Here is a 24,721-nt window from a genome sequence, read left to right as displayed (position 1 = left end):
GACCTTGCCAACACAGCAGCATCCCACCGTGCGTCAGCTGAGAAGCTAGTATTGGCCATTTTCTTCCCAGTCCGTTTTCCTTTCCTGTTCATCTGAAAGAATTAACTCTCGGACCATGGGACGCCCGGCAGCCTCAGTCAGAGGAGCACACAACTCTTGATCTCAAGGTTGTGAGTTTGAGCCCCATATGGGGTGTAGAGATCATTTAAATAAATAAAACTTAAAAAAAAAAAAAAAAAGACCATGCACTCCCAGACCAGTCCACGCTAGTATGTTCCTTAAGGATGCTGCTTTCTGCTTCTTTTAGACTTAGCTCAAGCTGCAGCTCCTGTTCCTGGCTGAAGCTGACAGGTTGTATCATCACTGCCAGCCCGGGTCCGAGAAAAAATCTAAGGGTGCTTGCTGTTGGATATATGCCAGCAGTTTCCCAAAGAGGAGACAAAGTTGCAGTTGCCTCTATCTCTTGAAACGCTGTGAGAAAAGCTCACTTTAGAGGTTCTTAGAAGAAAAGAATGTAGTTTTAGCTCACAGAGGAGACTCTCTAAAGCCCAAGAGTTTGATTTAGAGGGGAGCAAAACCCAAACTTCCCTGAAATACGCAAGTCCCCTCCTCCCCCACCCAGAGCAGTTAAGCCCGAGGTCACAGATTCCTCACCTTAAACCTCTCCCATGCGTTTTCCCCGTGCAAGCAGTACATTCTCTGGTAGACAGAAGTGTGCCCCGGCCATTTAGACAAACCCTGCTCAAGGACAATAGGCAGGACTCCCAGAGAGTGCATCTCTGGCAGGAATTCAGTGGGTTTCGCCCCCTCCCCTTTGCATGACAAGACTTTCTTCAGAGACCCGGATGAATGAAATGAACTGAAGCAGCAAGGCCTCCTGGGATGGAAACGCCAAGTTCCAGGCCCCAGCATTCCTCCGGGTGAGGTCCTGGCAACCAGAGGCTGGGTGAAGACATGGCTCACAGGCGGCCGCGGACCAATCTGCAGGGCAGAGTCTGAGCCCCGCAAACAGATTCCTGTGAGTTACACAAAATACATTCAAAGAACAACAACACATCATTACCCGGTGTGGGTTAGGAAATTTAGGATAAAATGTCCCGGAATTTGGCAGGCAAGGTTAAGGTGAAATTAAATAGTTCCTTATCCCCACCTGGTTAATAAAGCAAACAGACGCTAATAGATCTGAAGGACAAGATTCTTAGGCAGCTGTGCAATACATTTTAGTGGATAAAGACTTAGAGGTACTCAGATGATGGAAATTGCTATCGTCCTAGAGCCCCGATCTTAGGTCTGGTTATCAAAAAGAGTGTCATAAATTTGAGGGTCCACGTTTAACTTCAAAAGTCCCAAACTCACACCATCCCCAGTACTTGGGATCCCCCAGCACTGGGGTAAAGTTTAAGAGTTTCAAATTTGATTCTCTTTTAAAATTCTAACGATCAATAAATTAATTTCATTGCTAGCGCTGAGTCTCCACCTACTGGTCACAGAGGAAAGTACATGTATTTTTATATAAAATTCACTAGGTCACACCACAGTGCAACCAGAGCAGCCAGAGTGCTAGCTGGCACTGGGGGAAGAGATGTTACCAGCCAAGACAGATGCGGTAGAGTATTAATAAACACCAAACACTGTAGTTCATAAACAGAAAGAAAGCCCTAATGTCTTTTCATGACCACAAGGGATTTACCAAAGGATATCATTACAGTTACGGGCAAACAGCCAGTTTCCATACTTTACAGATGGCCCATGACTTAACTTCATTTCACGCCTGAACTGGCCAACCTAAGATCAAGAGCGTGGTGAAAGCACTAGAATAGCCATCGGCAGCTTTAATGGGGAAAAACGACTGATCTTCACCTTTGTTCTTACCACTTTATAAATGACATTAACATCAACATCCCCTATTTCCAGAGGTAACGAGAATCCTACCATAGCTATGGCGTTAGGTCTACTGGTTTGAAGACAAAAGCAGTAAGATCTTCCTGAACTAACTTACTTCTCACTGCTTCTTCTGAGGCCTGCCTGGCATAACACTGCCGTTAGTCCCAGTAACAAGACAGTCAGGCAGGACACAGAGGACTGGTAAAACTCAACTTTATTATGATTCAAACACAGGAGATACTTCCACGCATGTTAAACACATATGGAGTTGAATAGCTCAACCAAGATGCCCCGCTGGCCGGTTGCAGCAATGCCCCACTAGGCTCGAGGTCTGCTACACGCGGGATACATTACTCCATATGCTAAGGCCTGTGGGTCCCGTACCCTAGATATTTTACTTCTCCTCAAGTTCTTCCCTTGAAATTAGGATGAACTGTCCTGGAGGAAATATCACAGCTGGATGTATAACCCTAAAAACATCCAGGGACCAAGACTGATTGTTTTCCTATCACCTAGGAAACCTTCAAATCCTCCAGAGCTCTTAGAAGTAATTTTGAGTATTCTGGGATCATAGGCAGAGCTGTTCCCCCTACCCTGCCAGGTGTGTATAAAGGACAAAGTCATTCGGGACAAATTCTGGAGTGATGGGAGTATGAAACACACCGGTTTGTATACAACACAATTCATCCCAGAGGAAAACCACAAAGCAACATTACTGTGCAGGAGAAACAAGTCCAGGAAGTAGGGAGATAAAACTAGCGAAACAAAATTGCTGAAGGACTTGGAAACGGCTTCAGAGAAAAATGTAAGGTTTGGAGAGCACAGGTTTTTATTTTTCTGCATGCATGAAGCAGAGCACAATATCACTCTTTTAAGCTAGAACAATAATAATTTTTAAAACCTGTCTTTTACATAAATATTTAAATGAGCAATAGGCATATTGAACTCGAATAAAAATTACCCATTGGGAAAGTCTGAGGTACTCCCTCAGCCGCCATGTTTCTTAAACTGGGGTACACATGATCAACATGGCCCATCTTCCTTCAGTAACAGCTTTATTCAAAGGTTTAGAGGATATATATATGTCTTGAAACAAAGATGGGCCAGTAGATTTAGATTACTAATAGCTCTATTATAGAATGGAGCACAGAAGACTCCAAGGAGATAACTTTACTGAGCAGCTTCCAGGATTAACCATGCCTCTCAATGGTAAGCATTCTTTTTACTTAGGGTTACTGATGGAAAAGTGTCAGACAGCAAGGCTTAGACTCCAGCACTAGCCCAGCACCGACAACTGTAACTAAGGAGTCACTGGGTTACAGCTGTGATGCACTTTGTGAGGAAGTTGGTCATCTACACTTCAACACTGTTGACACAAAAAATCTGGCTGCCCTGGGATTATGGGATTGGCTTTTCTGCAACTGTCCTTGGGTAACAGGAAAAAGGCTGGTGAATTCTGCAGTGTAAAGTGAGTAAACCGTTTTGGGTTAGGGAAAGGGGCATTTCAGGCAGCCTCTGCCAGGAAGAGGGCAGGTCACCTTCTCACAGACGATGACAGACCAAGTGCTAAAGGCAAACAGTAGTTAGTACCTGAAAACTGGTCAGATATCATCATAGTCTTCAAGGGAAAATCTAAAGCTACTGGGGTTTCCCATGTCATTAGTGGACTCAAATTTAGGAAGCTTCCAGTTCACTTCTAGAAGTACTGATGACTTTATATAAATATATCAAAGTAGAGGGATCAGAAAGAAACCAACTCCACTCTTCCTTCCAACCCTCCTTCATGTGGGGCTTGACTGCTTTTTCTGCCCCTTTCACTTGAGCCTGTGTCCTCATACTTCTTCGGTACTGTTTCCTTTCTTCTCCCTAATAGATCAGATTCATTATTAACTGGCCTTTCTGTGACTAGATTCATTTCCTTCTAAGCTTTCTTTCCTTCATTCTCATCTTTCTACCTGAAAAAAACAAAAAGAAGTCATTCACTGGCTTTAGATCATTAAAGCCAAGCAAGTAACAAATCCTACTCTTTTTCTATGGTAACCACGTTTAAAATAGTTAGATATGGCATCAAGTGTCTCTACCCTCCGTCACACATCTCTTCTTGCAGAACTGAATTGGCACCGATTGTGTTTCAGTTCTGTCCAGTTCTCCCTGGCGACCCTTCTCTCCCTTGATTAGCTCCATGGCACTGAAGGCTAAGGAAAAAAGGGAGTGGGTGGGTCCAGAAGGGGATACTGACCTAGGAGACAGGCTGATATTTTTTACTTTTAGACAAGTAAGAAATGAAAAAGCGTTCATGACTGTTCTTTTTGCAAAACTCTCCCTTCAGGTTCGAACTTGGAACTTTCCAGCTTTGGTCATGTATTTTATGCCCTTAAAGGGTTTGTACTTCTCTCCATACATATCCAGACGATTCACCTTGAGTCCTGGAAGGAAGGAAGATAGGCATTATTCAAAAAGGAGCATGTAGCATGTCTGTTTGAATTCATTTTAATGGGGCGCCTGGGAGGCTCAGTTGTTAAGTGTCTGCCTTCGGCTGAGGTCATGATCCCATGGTCCTGGGATTAAGCCCTGTATCGGGCTCCCTGCTCAGCGGGAAGCCTGCTTCTCCCTCTCCCACTCCCCCTTGCTGGTGTTCCCTCTCTCACTGTCTCTCTCTGTCAAATAAATAAAATCTTAAAAATAAAACTCATTTTAATTCAGAGGAATCAGTGCAATAGAGATAGTTCTAACAATGAACCAGAAAAACAATAATAATTGCCCCTTATTTATTTCATTTTCCTGAAGCTCACAGATTTTTCACTCTTGGTTCAAACACTGATAATAAAAACTTCTCCAACAAAAAGCTATCCTATTTGGAAGACCTGTTTGTAAAGTGGCAAGGGCAGAAAGTTAAATGCAGACTGAAATGAGGATAAGGAAAAAATAAGACGCTTCTGTATTTTTCTCAAGTTACTGGATGGAATACATGAATTAATAATAATAAAATTCATGTATAATGAAACAAAATATAACTTAATGAATGAATGAATGCTTCCTAGTGTTCTCACTGTAGAGTATAAAAGCAAAATACCTTTAATACTGCACAGGGCTTTAAAATTTGTAAAGTGTTTTAAGATGAAAGAGTTTATAATTGAAGTGAATGCTATCCACTTAAATTAGACAAATTCTGTTGGTAAAGAAAAACTTTATATAAAGCTGAAGTCATCTCCTATCTGCCTTACACACTTATTCTAAGGCAAATAATAGCATAGATGGAAAGTGCCTGGCACATAGGAAATGTCCGGTAGGCTTGAGACAGGTGCAGATTGCAGTGGGCTGATGCGGGTTCCATATGGTAATAAAAGCAAATGTGAAAGTCCTTCTGAATCTGGGGGAAAGGAGGGGAAATCGTTCTTCTCGGTTCCCAGCTGAGAATGCAGAAGCTTCCCATCCTGCAAACCTTGGGAAGCCCACACTGACAAGGCCAGGATGACTCAACACCTGCTTGTCAACACTCCATCTACCCACACCGCTTCCTTCTCCACTGTGTCGTATACGCTGGCAGTCAGATCACTTCAGCCAGCTTCAGAGTAAGGACGATGAGCTTTCCCCAGAAATGCTAAAGAAGATTTTACTCAAGATTACCTGCCAGGAAATGAAAACAAACTCCATAAATAGGGACCCAGCAGAAGGCTTTCTGAGATGTATGGACACAGGTCTGGAGGTGTCTCTGGAGAGAGCCACTTCTGCTCTCATGAAGCAACATTAAGTCGTGAGTCACTCACCAGAAATGGCCAGCTGCTGGATCTTAAATTGCAGGTTAATTGTGGGGTTCTCATCTGGTTTGGAAGCTCCAGCCTGAAGACTCATGGTCCCCTTCAAACTTGGTAGCTTTTGGGGATTTATTTTTCCTACATCCCACGACAGCATCTTCAAAGAAAAAGAAAGAAGTTACAGTGGAACTCTTCATTTGAGGTGGTTGAGCTCTAAACTCAGGGCATCTGTTCACTCTAAAGTGGTTTTCAATTGAGAAAACTATTTGTTGCCACAAATTATCTCAAGGAGAAAAAGGATGTCCCCTTGATTACGCTTCCCTTTCAACAAGGTGTAACGTCTATGCGGAGGGCTCCTGCAAAAATACTTCCATCTAGTATCAGAAATTCAAAACCTCCTGCTTATTCTCCTCCTACCTTGGTAACTGGGTCAAATGTATGTGTCCCCTGAGATGGAGCAAGGCTCATATTCAGGACCCCTTTGGGCATCTGGCTGGTGACCATCACTCCCTCTATGGTCTTCCCCATAGTCTGCTTCGGTCCCACTGTTATTTCAAAGCGTCCAAGTGAACTACTGTCCCGGAAACTGATGCTATGTTTGACATACACTGGAATTGCCACCAGACTGGAAAAGAGACAAAAAGTTCATTTCGTTACTCTACTTGGAAAAATGGCGACATTTTCTTCTTTTATACTAAGCTTCCCCCAGCCCCCCATTGACAGCTTTTCCTTCCTTACCTAATTCTTTACTCATTTAAAAAAAAAAAAAAAAAAAAAAAGCTCAGAAAAAAAATCCCAGTTATCTTTTTTTTTTATTTTTGTAAAGCTAAGATGCTGTCTAATAAGTGAACCAACTCTTCTAATGATTGAATAATATTAACAAAAACCAAAGAGTATACAAAGTCTACTATGAGAAAGGCATTAGAGATAAAAATTAGGAGTCACCATATCTCTGTGTTTTACTTTATGACATGTGACTAATAATTATTTGTATTTGGGAGAGCACTATTCATACTTCATGGACCTTTTATAGTATCTTCAGAGTGCTTTTACCAGACTTCCTCTGATCCTCACAAAAATCTTATGAGGTATGTATGGTAGGTTGTCATGATAGGACAGAACAGGAAATAGAGAAATCACAGAGTAATACCAAAGCAGTAATAGTCCTTAATAGCTATTAAACACTCCTGTACGCCAGCACTATGCTAAATGTTTTATCTCCATTATCTTGTTTAATCCTCCCAGTAAGTATGAACTAGGTACTCTTCCTATCCTGATTTTATACATAAATGATGCTGTCCTTGTACTTCACTAAGATTAGGTTAACTTGCCCCAGGTCAACATATTGTAAGTACTGAAGATGGGGTTTAAATGTAGGCAGTCTGAGCCCAGAGCCTTTGCTCTCAAGCATGTACATTTTTTTCTTAAATTATTTATTCCCAATTCCAAATTGGTGGCTCTGAGGTGTCATGGCTCCCTTCAGTCTGTATACCTTCTACTACACATCTTCTACTAAGGGCTTCTAAAGTCCTTTGAAAAGATATTAAAGAGAACGTTCAAGACCAAAAATGATTGCCTTTGATGGTTTCTCATAGCCTTTTGGGTCAGGGGACTGAACACAGCGTACTCAGATTCCAATTTGAGAGAAACGGTCTTCCTGTTTAGACATATAACCACCACAAAAACAGCAACAGAAAACTTAATGAGCACCGACTTTGTATAAAGCACTATTTAGAGACTGTTTTATTTAATCTTCAAACAAGGTCCATTTTTTGTTTTCCACTTACAGATAAGAAAACAGACACAGAAAGGTTAAACAACTCACCTGAGGTTACCCAATTAGTAAGTACAGAAACTGGAATTTGAACCCAGGTAACTCTAGAGCCTGAGTCTTTAATCACTACAGGTACTGTTTCCACATATACACTTATACACAGATTCTATTCGTAATTATAAGGGCTGCTTACTTCTGTGCACTGACATGGTAAGAGAGCAGGCGGAAATTTCCATCAGGAGGAATGAAGGAGAGGATACGCTCAGATTCCCAGCGCTTGAAACGAACACAAGGATGGAAGCTGACATCATCCAGCAACCTGGGATTCTGTAGTCACCGGTCAAGGAAAAGCAAGAAGTAGGAATTAAACACCCATACTTCTTTTGGCAAAGTTATTCAGAGGCTGTCTTTATTTAAATGCGCATGTGTGCGTGCACATACACACACACACATGCACACAAATTCTGTATCTACTTATAGAAAATTCAAGCCTGATATAAGCTTTGTGGCTGTGCTTAATTATTTTTTCTTTTTTTCTTAAGGCTCTGTGCCCAGTGTGGAGTCCAAAGCGGGGCTTAAACTCAACGACCCTGAGATCAAGATTTCAGCTGAGATCGAGAGTTGGCTGCTTAACTGACTGAACCAACCCGGCACCCCATCCTTAAGTATTTTTTTTTTTTAATATTGTATTTATTTATTTGACAGAGAGAGAAACGCCAAGAGAGGGAACGCAAGCAGGGAGAGTGGGAGAGGGAGAAGCGGGCTTCCCATAGAGCGGGGAGCCTGATGTGGGACTTGATCCCAGAACCCTGGATCATGACCTAAGCTGAAGGCAGACGCTCAACGACTGAGCCCCCCAGACGCCCCATAAGTATTTCTAACTGTTCCATTCCATTCTCACCACTGTCTTTCCAGAAGCAGTTAATTTGTCATCTCGAGATCTGAACCTATGGTTTAGGATTTTACCATGAAGGAAAGCGTAAGGTCTGGCATTCCAGTCAGCTTGACACAGGCATCAATGACCCCCTGGATCTCAGCAGTGATAGTGGAACCTGAGATAGGAACAAGACAAAAAGACCGTAAGAGGTTATTCAACGTTTCTGTCTTTCACAACCAACTTATTTCCTCCCTACTACCTTCTTTAACGTTCTTCCTCCCCAACTTTTGTCTTCTCCCTTCCTTCTTTCCTTCTATCCAATTCATCTACCCAATGCATTGGTCCATCCTTCTAAATATTTATCAACTGCATATCAAATATGAGACACTGTGATGAAGCAAGGGGGATAAAAGATTAATGAGACCTTTATCAGCTTAAAGAAGTCTTCCATCCAGTGCAAGAATCAAACAGGAAATCATTGTAACCAACGGTTCAGAAAACTTCAGAGCAGAAACTGCTCTCCCTACTGTGTCCTCAATCAAATGGATACTTTGAGTCTTTATCCTACAGGAGCTCTCTAGCATGTCATTGTTGAAATCTCATTCTCCCTTTGTAAAATCCTCCTTTCTCCTAGCCTCTCCTAGTATTCTGCTTTTCTAGCTCCTGTTCCTCAGTGCTTTCTGCAAGTTTCCCTCTTTGTACAGCTTTGAAATGCCCATGCTTTCCCACAACTCTGGACTCCTCTTTTCCTTCACTCAACATGGTTTCCTTGAGCTTCTCCCACAGGTTGTCTTTTTACTGTGTTGACTGTTTTTGTTGTGCAGAAACTTTTTAGTTTGATGCAATCCTAATTGTCTATTTCTGCTTTTGGTGTCATATTCAAAAAAGCCACTGCTCAGACCAGTGTCAAGAAGCTCTTTCCCTATGTCTTCTTCTAGTAGTTTTATGATTTCACATTTTATGTTTAAGGCTTTAATCCATTTTGAGGTTTTTTTTTGTACTTTTTTGGTGGGAGCTAAAGGTCCAATTTTATTCTTCCACATGTGGATATTCCACTTTCCCAGCATCATTTAATGAAGAGACTATCCTTTCTCCATGGTGTAATCTCGGTTCTCTGCCAAAGATCAGTTAACTGTAAATGTGTGGTTTTATTTCTGAACTCTATTTCATTGGCCTATGTATCTGTTTTTATGCCAGTATAATAGTTTTGATTATTGTAGCTTTGTGATATATTTTGATCTCATGAAGTATGAAGTCTCCAGCTTTGTTGTTCTTGCTCAAGATTGCTTTGGCTAGGGCACCTGGATGGCTCAGTGGGTTGGGCCTCTGCCTTTGGCTCAGGTCGTGATCTCGGGGTCCTGGAATCCAGCCCCGTGTCAGGGTCTCTGCTCGGCGGGGAGCCTGCTTCCCCCACCCCTCTGCCTGCCTCTCTGCCTACTTGTGATCTCCGTCAAGTAAATAAATAAAATCTTTAAAAAAAAAAAAAAAAAGATTGCTTTGGCTATTTGGGGTCTTTCGTGGTTCTATATAAATTTTAGAATTATTTTTTCTATTTCTATAAAGAATGCCATTGGGATTTTGGATGGGGATTACACTAAATCTATAGATTGTTTTGGATAATATGAACTTTAAAAAAATTTTTTTAAACGTTTATTTTTGTTTAAAAGGGAGGAAGGGGGAGGGGCAGAGGGAGTAAGAGAGAATCTTAATTTTAAAAGATTTGAGAGAGAGTGGGCACAAGCGGGGGGTAGGGGCAGAAGGAGAGGGAGAAGCAGACTCCCTGCCAAGCAGGGAGCCCGCCATGGGGCTCGACCCCAGGACCCTGTGATCATAACCTGAGCTGAAGGCAGATGCTTAACCGACTAAACCATCCAGGCACCCTTGAACATTTTAGTAATATTAATTCTTCCACTCCAGTAACATATTTATTTTCATTTACTTCCATTTATTTGTGTCTTCTTTAATTTCCTTCATCAATGTTTTATAATTTTCTGAGTATGAGTTTGGTTAAGTTTATTCCTGTTTTATTCTTTTTGGTACTATTGTAAATGGGACTGTTTTCTTCATTTTCTTTTAGCATAGTTCACTGTTTATATTTAGAAATGCTACTGTTCTTTATGTTGATTGTGCATCTTGTGACTTTACAGTATTTATTAGTTCTAACAGTTTTTTGTTGAGTCTCTAGGGGTTCCCATATATATGATCATGTCATCTGCATCATAATATTTAAGTCTCTTCCCAGTACCTAGCACAGTGCCTGACACAAAGCAGGCACTAAATTAAAATGAGTGATCTTGAATGAGGGATAATTCTGATACTAGCAAGCGTTATATGAAGGATACCCTTTCCACTGTCTAGTTCTGAAAAGGGATTAAAAGCACCTACCCGATTTATCAATGATGGCATCAATCTCTTCAATCACGTCAAAATAGGCCTCATTGTTGGTGTACTTCACCCCAGTCCTTCGCCAGGGTACCACTGACAGCTGTCCAGTGGGAAGCTGATCACCCACATTGGTGCTTCCTAAGATAATGAATATGACTGTAATTTAATTCCAACTGGATAATTAGATGTAACTAATTATCTAAAATCATAGAACACTTTCCTAGAAGTTTCTATGCTCCCATTATTCATGCACTCAATTGGGAGAATTTAAGAAAAAAAAAAAAAAAAAAGAGTTTTCTCAACTTCTATCTGGGTAACCTAGTCTATTCTAAAAACCTATTACCATCTGGTCTGCTTCTTTGAGCAGAATGAAGGTTAAAAGTTACCTGAGAAACAGATATCATATTTTGGTTTTAAAAGAAACATGAACTTAGGCTCTCAAATTTCACAATAGCTTGTAGCTTAAATAATATACTGGCTTTCAGCAGTGATGGCGATCTACATATTAATATAAAATTTTCATGGGTAAAAACAGTATTCTAGTTCAAGGTAGGTTTTTAAGCACATTTATGCTAGTTATGAAAACGTACACATTTTACTACTACTAATACTGAATCTTAGGAAAAATACAAATTAGGTCTTTCCCTGTCTATAAGAGTTGTAAATCAATCCTTGTTTCCCCCCGCAACAAAGATCAAAAATATTTTTTTAATCCAAAAGTTCTATGCTGAAATTCTGAAATATTATAACTAATTTAAAAACTATTTCCTTCTTTTGTAACCTGGATATTTTCAATCTAAAGAAAGAAACATTAAACACACACACATATTCAGCACATTTGCAGAATATTTCAGCTTTTCAAAAATGACTCCCAGGTACCCTAAGAGAGATTCAGGAAAATGACTCCATAGTATTCAAAAATGATTCAGGCACTAACAAAGAGTTTAAGAGTTCAATGAACCCAAAATATTGAAAAACCCAACAAATGTGTTTTCTTAAAAAGAGGCACCATATATTAGAACATGTCATATCAAGCCATAGTAATTAAAGCAGTACGTAAGGCAGGAAGCCTAAAAGCAAAGAATCCACAGTGCCTTAGTACAAGATAAAAATATTTTAAAACAGGGAAAAAGGTTAGGTTATTTAATAAATGGTGCTAGGAAAGCTGGTAGACAATGTTGGGGAAATAAACATGGAGCCTTTCTTTACACTGCATACCAACATAATTTCTAAATAGATTAAAGAATTATGTCCAAACGTAAATCCATAAAAGAACTAGAAGAAAATACACTTTTTAAAAAAAGAGAACTTACCTTCTCTGAGCTTAAAAAAACATTCCCCTATGTTTTCTTCTAACAATTATAAGGTTTTTATTTAATTCTTTGACCCTGCTGGAATTTATTTTGTGTACAGAATGGGCAGGGGGACTTCAATTTGTTCTATATCAAAGCTGACTGTCCTAACATAATATATTTACTGATTGGCCCCTGGCCCACTGATTTGATATATGACATCTATATATACCAAATTCCTATAAAAGCAAGGGTTTGTTTCTGAACTTTTTCTTCTTTTTAAAGATCTTATTTATTTTTTGACAGAGAGAGAGAGAGAAAGAAAGCACAGCAGAGGGAGAGGGAAAAGCAGACTCCTGGAGCTGAGCAGGGAGCCCGATGTGGGCTCGATCCCAGGACCCTGGAATCATGACCTAAGCCGAAGGCAGATGCTTAACCAACTGAGCCACCCAGGCACTCTGTTTCTGAACTTTCTACCTCATCCCAATCATCTATTTGTTCATTACTGGGCCAATACTACGTTTTTAAAATTACCAAAACTTTGTAATATATCTTGTATCCATCTGATTTTCTCTACTGCTCTTGATCTTTTTAAAAAATATTTATTTTCAGGGCACCTGGGTGGCTCAGTGGGGTCAGGCTCTCCGCTTGGCAGGGAGCCTGCTTCCCCCCACTCCCCCCGCCTGCCTCTCTGCCTACTTGTGATCTCTCTCTCTCTGTCAAATAAATAAATACAATCTTTTCTTTTTTTTTTTTTTTTTTTTTTTCCAATTTATTTTCAGATCTCCTGGGTGGCTCAGTCGGTTAAGCATCTGTCTTTGGTTTGGGTCATGATCTCAGGGGCCTGGGAGCAAGCCCCGTATCAGGCTTCCTGCTCAGTGGGGAGCCTGCTGCTCCCCTTGCTTGTGCTGTCTGTCAAATGAATAAATAAAATCTTTTTTAAAAATGAAATAAATATATTTATTTCATAATATTCATATTTATTTCATATGTCATAAAATTTCATAATATTTCAAATAAATAAATAAATAAATTTATTTTCCAAAACTGTCTTGGCTTTTATATCTTATCTATCTATGAGTTTTCGTCTCCTGTACCATATGAACTTAATATAGCTTGATACTTGATAAGGCAAATCTGTCCAGGCTTTGTAATTCTTTTTCAAACTATTTCCAGGTATTCTTGCATATTTATACTTCTTAAAAATTATCTTTCGTTTGTCAAATGCCATGCAAGCCCTTGTTTATATATTAAGCAAGACTCAAAATATAAAAGCTGAACGAAGCAGAGTGACTAGTTTGGCTAAATCAGAATTAAATGTGGCTAAACAAACACACCATAAACAATGTTAAATGACAAGTGACAGACTGTGAAAAAATATCTACAAAAGAGAGGATCAAAAATATACAGAACTACAAACTACCATGTATATTTCCATATTTTCTACATACATGATAGTTTAATGTCCTTAAATAAAAGGAATTCTTTTTCTTTCTTTCTTTTTTTTTTTTTTAAAGTAGGCTCTACACCCAGCATGGAACCCAAATTGGGGTTGAACTCACTACCCTAAGATCAAGACCTGATCTGAGATCAAGAGTCAGATGCTTAATGAACGAAGCCACCCAGGTGCCCTGAAAGGAATTCTTTTAATTTAGTAGGAAAAAAGAACCACATTCCAACAACAAAAGAAAAATTGGGCAAAGGACACACAACTAGGTAATTCAGGATAGAAGAATAGTCAATAAATACTCAAAGGGTTTTAACTTCCTTAGTAATAAAAAATGAGGGTGTACATAAGATATGACTAAATTGGGGCACCTGGGTGGCTCAGTTAGTTAAGCATCTGCCTTTGGCTCAGGTCATGATCCCAGAATCCTGGGATCAAGCCCCACAACGGATTCCTGCTCAGTGGGGAGCCTGCTTCTCCTTCTCCTGCTTCCCCTGCTTGTGTGCTCACTCTCTCTGTTAAATAAATAAATAAAATATATTTTTAAAAAACATATGACTAAACCAATTGCCAAAGTTTTGAAAAAATTAATAACAACAGTAGGGTTGTCTAGGATGCACAGAAACCGCTACTGAAAGCATGAATTTTCGGAGCAATTTGGCACAATGCATTAAAGTTCTTAAAATGTGAACAATCTTTGATCTAGTACTTCCATTGCTAGTACTGAAAACAAATCACCCTACATGTAAACAAAGATTTAAGTATAAGAATGTTAATTCCTGGGATGCCTGGGTGGCTCAGTCGGTTAAGCAGCTGCCTTCGGCTCAGGTCATGATCTCAGGGTCCTGGGATTGAATCCCACATCGGGCTCCTTGCTCTGCAGGGAGACTGCTTCTCCCTCTGCCCGTACCTGCCACTCTGCCTGCCTGTACTCTCTCTATCTCTCTGACAAATAAATAAATAAAATCTTAAAAAAAAAAAAAAAAAGAATGTTAATTCCTTGTTATTTAAAAGAACAAAAAATCAGAAACATCAAAAACATAGACTGAGTAAATACCTTAAGCTCTATTCTATATGAAAGAAAATTACATATTTTTTAAGATTTTATTTATTTGACATAGAGAGATCACAAATAGGCCAAGAGGCAGGCAGAGGGAGAGAGGGAAGCAGTCTCTGCGCTGAGCAAGGAGACCAACGCGGGACTCGATCCCAGGACCCTGAGACCATGACCTGAGCCAAAGGCAGAGGTTTAACCCACTGAGCCACCCAGGCGCCCCTGAAAGAAAATTATAAAGTCACTAAAAATCATGTAGAATGTATCATAATGGGATAATGTTCACAAAATATTGATAAAAGTAATAAAAAATATACAAGAGTTGTTTTTAAAACATTCTATGCATCTATTCATTATTCATCTGTCTAGAAAAGATAAAAAAATATGTCAAAACTGTGGCGGGATTAAGAGTTATTTTTGAAATGTGTGGGTGTCCCAGTCAGTTAAGCTTCTGCCTTCAGCTCAGGTCATGATACCAGGTTCCTGGGATTGAGCCCCAACTAGGGCTCCTTGCTCAGTAGGGAGCCTGCTTCTCCCTCTGCCTGCTGCTCCCCCTGTTCATGCTCTCTTTCTGACAAATAAATAAATAAAATCTTTTTTTAAAAAGTTATTTTCAAGTTCTTTGTGCTTTCCTGTATCTCTGACATTTCTGTAATCAGAAAAAAAACCTCTTTTTAAAGAGCACAGTTTATTCTGCCATTGAAATCAGGGTACTTTTTACATAACAAAGACATTATTTCACATCATAATCAAAGACTATAATGAGCAAAATTAAAGCATCTGGACATCTAAGAGCCCCAAAGACAAGCACTCAAAAACAGCGCACAACACTGGAGGAAGCCACACCCAGGACGGTAGCTCTGTGGGTTTCCCCTTTCTCCATACCTGTTATGGTGTTGACAACCGTCCGAAGGATTGTGGGAGGCTTTATCAGCTCTTTGAGGATGTTTGACTCGGTGGCCAATGGAAACCCATTATCAAGCATCTCCTCTAGTACCTCATAAACCACGACCACATTGTCTTTGATCACGGGCTCTGAACAGACTCCAAAATAATCCTGATGAAAAGATCATACATATATCATATAAATCATTCAGAGACTGTGATAAGGAGAAAGAATCTTCCTAGAGAATAAGGATCTAGTTCTATGCATGTGTTTACACAGTGCTTCTGGCATATTCTTCTATGTTAGGTGAATGAAGCATAACCATATTACTCTTAAGCAGCCCAATTTGGTAGAAAGAACACTGGACTGGCTTATAGTAGCAGTGTCATTACTAACTTCTTTTATAAATTAAGAGTAAGTCATTTAACCTTTTTGGGTTAGTTTCTTCAACTAGACAAAACATATAGAATACAAAACTGAATCTAGACTATCATACATGCTTAGGAAGAAGAATCTGAAAGAACTAGGCAAAACTGTAATACTTGATATGACACAGATTGGACCCCAAAATCTTTTTAACCCTTTCCATTGTGCTATTCCTTAACATTCACGCAGCAAATACAAACTGAGAGGGGAAATAAAGTGAAATGAGGGAAATGAACTAGCACACTAGAAAATCTCTTTGGATCATCTCTACACTAAGATGCTAGGATTCTAAAAATGCTTTGTCCTTTTAGTAACAAAGACTTCGATACTCAATGATCCAGGTTGTGGAAAAAACACTGGATTCTAAATCAGAAGACGTGTGTGGTAACCGTATTGTCACTTACTAGAAAAGTTATGCTAATTTGGGTCTTGATTTCTCTTAATAGTATAATACCACTGGATGCACAGGGATGTTTTAAGAACTATGCATGATTGATTAAATGATAGTATTTGCGAAAGTGCTTTGTAAACTATGAAGTATTTTGAAAAATGGGATGCATGATGATAAAAAGAAAGAAATGCTTGTAGTCATTTGATATGCCCTTTCTAGCAACATCAATCACATCTTTTCAGGACCTCTGAGATGGTCATACAACACTCCTTGAATTCATCCACTGAATGGAAATTCACCCTTTTGAAAAAGCCCACTCTATTCATGGAAAGCTCTGATTATTAGAAAGTTCTTTCTTTTGCTAAGCTGAAATTTGCTTCCTAGATCTGTCTTACAGAACAAATTTTCATAACAGCCCCACAGTCACTTGAAGACAGCTACAAACTTTCACTTCAATTTTTTTTCTCCCAGCAAGTTTGATCCTTCCACTATTCATGCTGTGATATGGTTTCTACATCATTCCACCACTTGCCATTTCTTTGAATATGCTCTAGTTTTCCAATATCCTCCTAAAATCATGACATCCATAATTGAACAGACTACAGATGTGATCTAAATTACGTCAGATAACAGCAAATATCAGAGACATTCCAATATTCAAGAACACTTAAGAGTCAGGAATGTGTTTCTAAAACAAGATTTCTTCTTTAAAAACGAGAATTTAAGAGGGTGGGGGAAGTAACACATTTCCTTCCCAAGAGTGCATTTCTTTTGAAAAATAAATAAAATACCTCACGAGGTTTTATAAATCAGACATAATTGAACTGAGTCACTGGAAAGAAGACCTGTAAGTATGACAAACTGCTATAGCAACAGTGTCTGCAATTCTACAGCTGGAACTCTTCCATCATATTCTAGTACTAAAAAAAATAATGCAGTCAGAGAGAAAAGACATTAAAATCAGGAGATGTCCACTTACTTTTAACAAATCTCTCAAAAATGACAAGCTCTGAAGTCCCAGACTTCCAGACTAGTGACTTTACAGTTATCCCAAATTCCTCTGTGGTTTCCACTAGATTAGGCAACTTTTCTCGCTTCCTGTCTCATAATAAATTACCTAATATTGCTATGGCGGTATGAAGCAAATGCTGGGTTTCACCAATGGGACTATTCATCTTAGAATAGGGTAAAGTATCATATGTGGAAATCATAATAAGCCCCAAGGAGAGTAGTTTATAAGGTCATAATACTGGGTTCTTCTAGTTCCTCTACATATTGGGATTTATAATTCTCAAGTTTTTACTGTGGGAAGGAACTAGTATGCCACATGAGAACTAGAAACCCAGAATCGGGCTACCACCAGGTATTGGTGGGGAAAAAAAATTATGAAATGTATTTTAACTTTCTTGGGACAAAAGCTGTTCTAGACATGTGATACAGATATGACTGCAAATGAAAGGGCTCTTTGACTTGTTTTTTAATTTCATCATATCAGAGTCATCATTCTCTTCTTCTTCTCTAATTCCACAATTTCTGCATTCATATGACCAATTCCAGACTTCACATGACACAGAAATTCAACCAAGGGGCCCTTGCTTCTCACATATTGTCTGAGTTATGCAAATAACTGTAACAGTTAGAATTTGAGCAATTCTTTTAGGGGGAAGGATCCCACTGTTTGCATTCACAGTCTGGGCAGCCTAAAATCCTGTGCTGTAAATGGTGCTGACATCCTGTATAATTCACTTATACTTCCCCTACACCCTGCTCCCCCAAGATCTTCAAATCTATTCCTGAAAGAAAAACTCAAAGCGAAAACGGTGTCTCGTAAAATGTCACTTAAATTCTTAAAGGAACAGAAGATTTTCCGATCTTTGTTTTCAACGAGAGTTACTCACTAGTACTGACACGCTGTGGATAAGCACCCCAAACCCAAGGTGAAGTTTGGGTTCACATATTACTCCCACCAAGGAGAGTGAAACAAGCATTACTTAGCTTTTTCCTAACTTTTGAAAATAAACATATTTTTACACACTCATCACTTTTTTGATGCAATTCAAAGCAATGTAGTTGACGAAGGCTAGTGTCAAATCCACTAAAAAACAACCAAACAAATAACAAAAAACAAACCCCAAAACTAAATTCCTCTCATTTATGGACAAAAAGTAGGGCAATTCCAACCTCCATAATTAAAATGACTGTATAAAATCATACCAAGTAGAGTGGCTTTCTTATACAACAGGTTCAAAAGTATTTGATTTGTCATTTCAGATGCAGCCAATTCAATAAACAGAAATAAGAATCTTACCAGACGGGAGAGGAAGTGAGCAATGCCAGTTTTGATTTTTTTAAGAAGTTCCTTAATTGAAGCTGAATACAATGGAAAAAGAACCATAAAGACACTTTATAATTTACATGTACGAGCCTCCTCACATTCACGCACCTGAAACGTGTCCACTACTCGGTGAAGGAACTCAATAACAAATAGAGGCGGAACCTCTGTCTGGATCACGGCCACAAAAAAGATCTTGTGACGGTAAACACTTAAGAGATAGTGGTGAGGGGTAGGGATAACTGGAGGTACGTTTTCTGCCTCAGTTGCTCGCTCCTGAGCCTCAAAAAAGTAATCACATACAGAACGGCTGACCACACTTTTCCAGTGTTTTTCCAGGAAAATATCTCCAGAGGAGTTTATCAAGAACAGGCTATGTATCATGGTGGAGATTGTCAGTGAGACAGAAAAGTCTTCTTAGGTCTGCAAGTCTCAGAACTGCCAATTTTCAACCCTAAAAATAAAAGAAGGTATGGTCAATTCCACTCAATCAAAACACTGTACAGGGGCGCCTGGGTGACTCCGTAGGTTAAGCCTCTGCCTTCGGCTCAGATCATGATCTCAGGGTCCTGGGATCAAACCCCAAATCTGGCTCTATGCTCAGTGGGAAGTCTGCTCCCCCCTCTCCCTGCCTCTCTGCCTACTTGCGATCTCACTCTCTCTCGCTCTCTGTCAAATAAATAAATAAATAATCTTAAAAAACAAAACAAAATACTGTGCCAACCTTCAAGAGCAGACTCCAGTCTTCTACTGTAAGAGCCTGAAGTATCCCTCCCTAGAATTCTTTTTTTTTTAAAGATTTTATTTATTTGACAGAGAGAGAGAGAGAGAGACAATAAGAGAGGGAGAAGCAGGCTTCCTGCTGAGCAGAGAGTCCGAAGTGGGGCTCGATCCCAGGATCCTGGGATCATGACCTGAGGAAGGCAGATGCTTAACCAACTGAGCCACCCGGGTTCCCCTCTCCCTAGAATTCCTAAGGATAATTATCAGCCATCCTGTTTGCCAATCATCTACTGCCTCGTTATCTTTACTACTGCCTTAATTATAACCAACTAAAATTCAACTTAATTTTTGGATGTTTGTTTTCTCAACTAGACTGTATGCTCCTTGAGAAAAAAGACCAGGCCTTAACGTTTTTTTTGTTGCCTCACTGAAGTGCTCCCAACACAGAAGAGAGTTTCAAAGAATACTGGTAAATTTCATATCTTTAGCCACAACTCACACATACATAAGAAATGCTTATAGCTGGCCAGTCTCATATGGTAGCCATTTAGCTAAATGCTGCCACTGAGCACTTGAATTATGTCTGGTCTGAACTAAGATGTGCTATAAGTACACACCAGACTCTGAAGGTCTTGTATGAAAAATGGAATTTTAAATACCAATAATTTAATATTAACTATTAATATTGATTAAATATTGATTAGTATTCGTTAAATAAATATTAATATTGACATTTTGATATATCGGGTTAAATAAAATAAAAATAAAATTAATTTAACCTTTTTTGGGTTTTTGGGGGGTCTTTTTGTATTTTTAAAGATTTTATTTATTTATTTGACAGAAAAAGAGAGATCACAAGTAGGCAGAGAGGTCCTGGATCCCAGGACCCTTAGATCATGACCTGAGCCCAAGGCAGAGGCTTTAACCCACTGAGCCACCCAGGTGCCCCATAACCTTTTTTGTTTTTGTTTAAAGATTTTATTTACTTGACAGAGAGACAGCGAGCGGGAAAGTTAACACAAGCCGGGGAACCGCAGACAGAGGAAGAAGCAGGCTCTCTGCTAAGCAAGGAGCCCTATGTGGGACTCAATCCCAGGACCCTGGGATCATGACCTGAACTGAAGGCAGAGGCTTAACTCACTGAGCCACACAGATGCCCCTAATTTAACCTTTTTTAAAAAAGTGTGGTTACTAGAAAAATGTCAAATTACACAGCTGGTTTGCTTTTCATGTCTATTGGACAGCGCTGGCCCACGGACGGAAAGCCATCACCACGGTCTTCATTCAGTCAGTCAGACCCGGTTCTCGGAGTACTTGTTATGAACAAGGTTCTGCATTGAATGCCCTTAAAAAATCCACCTGGGGGATACCCAAGGTCTCTCAGGCAGCAGCATCTCTACGGCGCCCGTCCCCAGTATGTGGCGGCCACGCTGGACCGCAGCTGTGGCCGTTTCACCAGCTGGCTGCGGACTGGCCCAGGTGGTCAAACGGCAAAGGCCTGTTGTACCCCGTGCCCCAGGGCAAGCTTAATCCTCTGCCCGCTGATGAGGCAGCAGGAGGGAGGGGAGAGAGGGGTAAATAGTCCGGGAAGAAGGAGAGGCGGCTGCTAAAGTGGGTTATTTTTGCGCTGGCCTCAGCCCAGCTGCCTTCGAGCAAAAGATGATGGAGACCGTTTAGGGCGGGGGTAGCCAGGGGGGCTGATTTAAGGTGCGCGCACGTTCAAGCGATAAGAGGGGTCGCCGGACTGCACAAGTGCGTTGCCATGGCAACAGTGTCCCCTACTCCCCCAGCCACCGGGACGGAGCGGGTCTCCTCCCCAGGCCGGTACTCGGTCCCTCAGCTCGCCGCATCCCGTATCTCGGAGGGTCAATCTCACAGCAACCCCTAACTCCGAGCCTGCCCCGCACGCCCAGCCCGAACCCTCGCGCGTCCCTGTCCCCAGCCCCCAGACCCCCGCCGGGTACGTGCACGCGCTGCCCCCAATCCGAACCCGGGTCGCCAGCTCTCCTCACCAAGCCTCATTCTTCGCAGCGCCCACTGTTTCGACGCGCAGACAGGCCCCGCCCCTCGGCCGCCTCCCGCACGCGCGCCGGAGGCCGCTCACCTGCTGATTGGCTGGCCCGTGGGCCTCACGCCAGCACCACCCACGACCGAGATCTTAAAGCCTCTGATTGGAGGTCGGTGATCTGCTCCTCCCCTCTGATTGATTGCTGTCCCCCAGTCACATTCTTCTCGACTTTGAGCCACCAATTGGCTCTTGTTGAGGCTTCGGTAATCTCCAATTGGTGCAGATCTGTGGCTCCGAGCCCTGATTGGCTGCGTGAACAGTCTGAGGGCGCCCTGGCCTTTCGTCACCCAGTCACAAAGGGGTGGCTGCTGCTGCCACCTGCGCAACCCTGGAATGCACCTGGAGGGAGATGCTAAAAAGTGTGATTTCCAGGACACAATTTGTCAAATAGCGTATCATGGATACTAAATCATGAGCAGTGGGGCGCCTGGGTGGCTCAGTCCTTAAATATCTGCCTTCGGCTCCGGTCATGATCCAGGATCCTGGGATGGAGCCCTGCATGGGGCTCCCTGTTGCGGGGCGAGGGGGTGGGGCGGAGTCTGCTTCTCCCTCTCCCACTCCCTCTGCTTGTGTTCCCCTCTCTTGCTGTGTTTCTTTCTGTCAAATAAATAAAATCTCTTTTAAAAAAAATCATGAGTAATAATATCTACTTTCCATTAGGTAAAGGCATTTAAAAAGAGACACGATGCCTTTTCATTGATGTGCATTGAGGGGAGTAAAGGTGACTGGCTGTATAGCCTCTTACTGAGAGCTCTGGACTTGGATTCAGGCGGCGTCTTCCATCCCGGACTAGACCACCACCTGCTTGACCTTGGACAAGGCACTTAACCTTTCAGAATCTCAGTTCCCAGATCTGAAAATAAGGCAGCTGGGCAGATCTCTGGGGAAAAAAAAAAAAAAAAAAAAAAAAAAGGCGTTCTAACGACTTTGATAGTAAATTTTAAGTGATTCAAATCGTGATCCAGAGAGTCACGAAGTAGAAGTCAGACAAGGTTCCCCTTTAGTTAAACTAAAAATTAATTATTAAATAAGATGAGGTGTGGGAAGGTGCCTGGCACATTGCTTGTGTTCGATAAAATGGCAAACTGGTGTTAATGGTAATAATGCTGATCTTGACCCTGCTTAGGCTTTGGTTTTTGCTTTGCTGAAAGGGAAGTATGAGTGGTGGCTCCTCCATAAGGAAGGACCTGATAAACGTACCTTAAAGGTGGTATGGATTGTTCTTTGACATACTTGCTAAGGACAGACAGTTGACTAATTTTTGAATAAGCAAAAGGACAAGTCCAAAATTAAAATGGCTGTTGGATCGTATAAGCTTAGGAGTTCTGGTGCCAGACTGCCTGGGTTTTAATCCTGATCCAACACTTGCCAGCTCTGTGACTTTGAGAAAGTACCTTGAGTTCTCTAAATTTCAAGTTTCTCCCTTCTCAAATAAGGGCACTCAGAGTACAGGCTACACAGAGTTGTGAGGATTGAGTTAGGAAAGTGTTAGCGATTGTTATTACCTAAGAAGCAGCACAAGATGCAATTGCACATGGTTACTAAGCAATGTGTGTGGAAGGTGCAGCAATGCAGGCACTGCTGTGGGCCTTTCTCATTCATCGCATTAATGTTTACTGAAAGACTCCTATGTATCAAGCCTGGAGCTGGGTGCTGGGGATGCCGCAATGACTACCATCACAGGCATAGTGTCTGTTGTCACAGATGCTAGCTGAAAAGACAAATGAGAAGCAAGTAATTACAAAGCAGGGCGATGAGCAAGGAGCACATGGTGGGGGGGGGGCCGGTTTGCTGGTGAAGGGGGCTGACCTAGAGTCAGGGAAGTCCTAAATTGAAACCTGAGATGAACATAGATTCTGCAACATAAGGGTGGAAGGACAGAGAGAAGATTACATTTGGAAAGCTCTAGAGATGAGAGAATTATGTATAGCTGAGCTAGAACTAGAGAAAGAGTGCAGGGAGATGAGAATAAGAAGATACATGGGAGCCAGGTAGTTGTGAGCTTAATAACTATATATATTGCTTATAAAATGATATATAATAATGTATAGTAAAATTATAATGTTTATTAATAATTATATACAAAGCATATATCTATACATATACACATAAAAGCACTGTGTTGCATAGACTGCCCATCTATTCCATAAATATTTCGTGAGCTCTACTATGTACCATCACTGTTCTGGTGTCTGGATGCAAAACACCAGTGAACGTAAAACAAGAATTCTTGCTCTAGGGGAGCTTGCATTCTAGTGGGAGAAGACAAATAATAATCAATAAATGTAATAAGTCAAGTATATAGTATGTTAGAAGGTGGTATGTGCCGTGGAAAAAAACTAGAAGGGGGAGATCAGGAGTGTCATAGGACTGAGGAAAGTTATAGTTTTTAAAAGGGTAGTGAGAGTATGTCTCACTGAGAAAAGACATTTGAGCAAGGACTTGAATAAGGAGCTATAGGGATATCTGGGGGAAGAGCATTCCAGTAAAGGGAATAGGCAGTGCAAAGGCCTTAACACCAGAGCATGGTTGAGGAGTCCCAGAGGAGCAAGGATGATACTGGAGTAGAATGAGCAAGGGGTAAAGTAGGAGATGAGATTACAAAATGGACTACATAGGATCTTAAAATCCATCATAAAGATTTTGGCTTATAGTGGTCATGAAATGGGAAGCCAATGGAGGTCCTGAGAAAGGAGTGACAGCATCTGATTTATCAATCTGTTGGCCTGAGAAGAGACTGTGAACAGGCCAAGGTGGAAGGAAATCAGTCAGGAGGTTACTGTAATAATCTAGGTGAGAGATGATGGGTCTTGGTCCAGGATGCAACCACAGATGTTGGTTGGAGGAGTCTGTCTACAGCTCAAAAGAGGAGCCAGCTGGATTTCCAGGTGGATGGGATGTGAGGAGTGAGAACAAGAGAAAAGTGAACGGTGACTGTGTCTGAACATCTGGAAGGACAGTTTCAGGAACTGAGATTAAAAGGGCAGAGAATGTTTGAATGAAAAAACTTAGGAGTTCAGCCTTGGACATATTAAAGTTAAGATATCTATTAGCTGTCAAGTGGCCATGTTGAGAAGGCAGCTGGATATATATGAGTCTGGGCTTCAGGAGAGAGGTCTGAGTTGGAGATGCATATTTGGGAGTTAGCAGATATGGATATTAAAGCCATGACTCCAGCTGAGATGACTAAGGGAGTGAGCATGGGGAAGAGGACTAGAATTCAGGGGCACTCCAAATTTAAAGATTTACAGAGGAGAGGAAGATCCAGATTCATACAGTCTTCCCAACTACCCTAAAATAAATCACTGTTATGATCCCCTTTTTATAGATGAAAAAACTGCAGTGAGTGCTTAAGTAACCTGCCAAAGGTCAAGTAAGTAGGTAAGTAACACAGTTGGAGTTCAGGCACACAGGAAGATCTAAGCGG

The 24,721-nt window shown here is 40.9% G+C and overlaps 1 protein-coding gene across 3 annotated transcripts; it reads right to left on the bottom strand.

Annotated features, from left to right (window-relative positions):
• Positions 1–2,080: 2,080 nt before the first annotated feature.
• On the bottom strand, positions 2,081–21,470 carry AP3M2 (adaptor related protein complex 3 subunit mu 2). Of its 3 annotated transcripts, none has more exons than XM_032838041.1 (9): positions 21,331–21,470; positions 18,615–18,957; positions 15,354–15,525; positions 10,676–10,813; positions 8,380–8,465; positions 7,607–7,740; positions 6,057–6,264; positions 5,652–5,796; positions 2,081–4,310 (listed from the first exon to the last, which is right to left on the bottom strand). In XM_032838041.1, exons 2-9 carry the CDS (start codon positions 18,885–18,887, stop codon positions 4,210–4,212), a joined length of 1,257 nt encoding a protein of 418 aa, XP_032693932.1. In that variant the 5' UTR covers positions 18,888–18,957; positions 21,331–21,470; the 3' UTR covers positions 2,081–4,209. The 3 variants fall into 3 exon arrangements, with proteins under 3 accessions (XP_032693932.1, XP_032693931.1, XP_032693934.1); XM_032838040.1 differs by lacking the exon at positions 21,331–21,470 and adding an exon at positions 21,239–21,326; XM_032838043.1 differs by lacking the exons at positions 18,615–18,957; positions 21,331–21,470 and adding an exon at positions 18,480–18,599.
• Between the last annotated feature and the right edge of the window lie 3,251 nt (positions 21,471–24,721).

The sequence above is a fragment of the Lontra canadensis genome, unplaced genomic scaffold (assembly GCF_010015895.1).
Source record: "Lontra canadensis isolate GAN:19392208 unplaced genomic scaffold, GSC_riverotter_1.0 scaffold101, whole genome shotgun sequence".
Classification (NCBI taxonomy): domain Eukaryota; kingdom Metazoa; phylum Chordata; class Mammalia; order Carnivora; family Mustelidae; genus Lontra; species Lontra canadensis.
The sequence above is the reverse complement of the archived record's forward strand: the minus strand, read 5'-3'. Positions and strand labels throughout refer to the sequence as shown.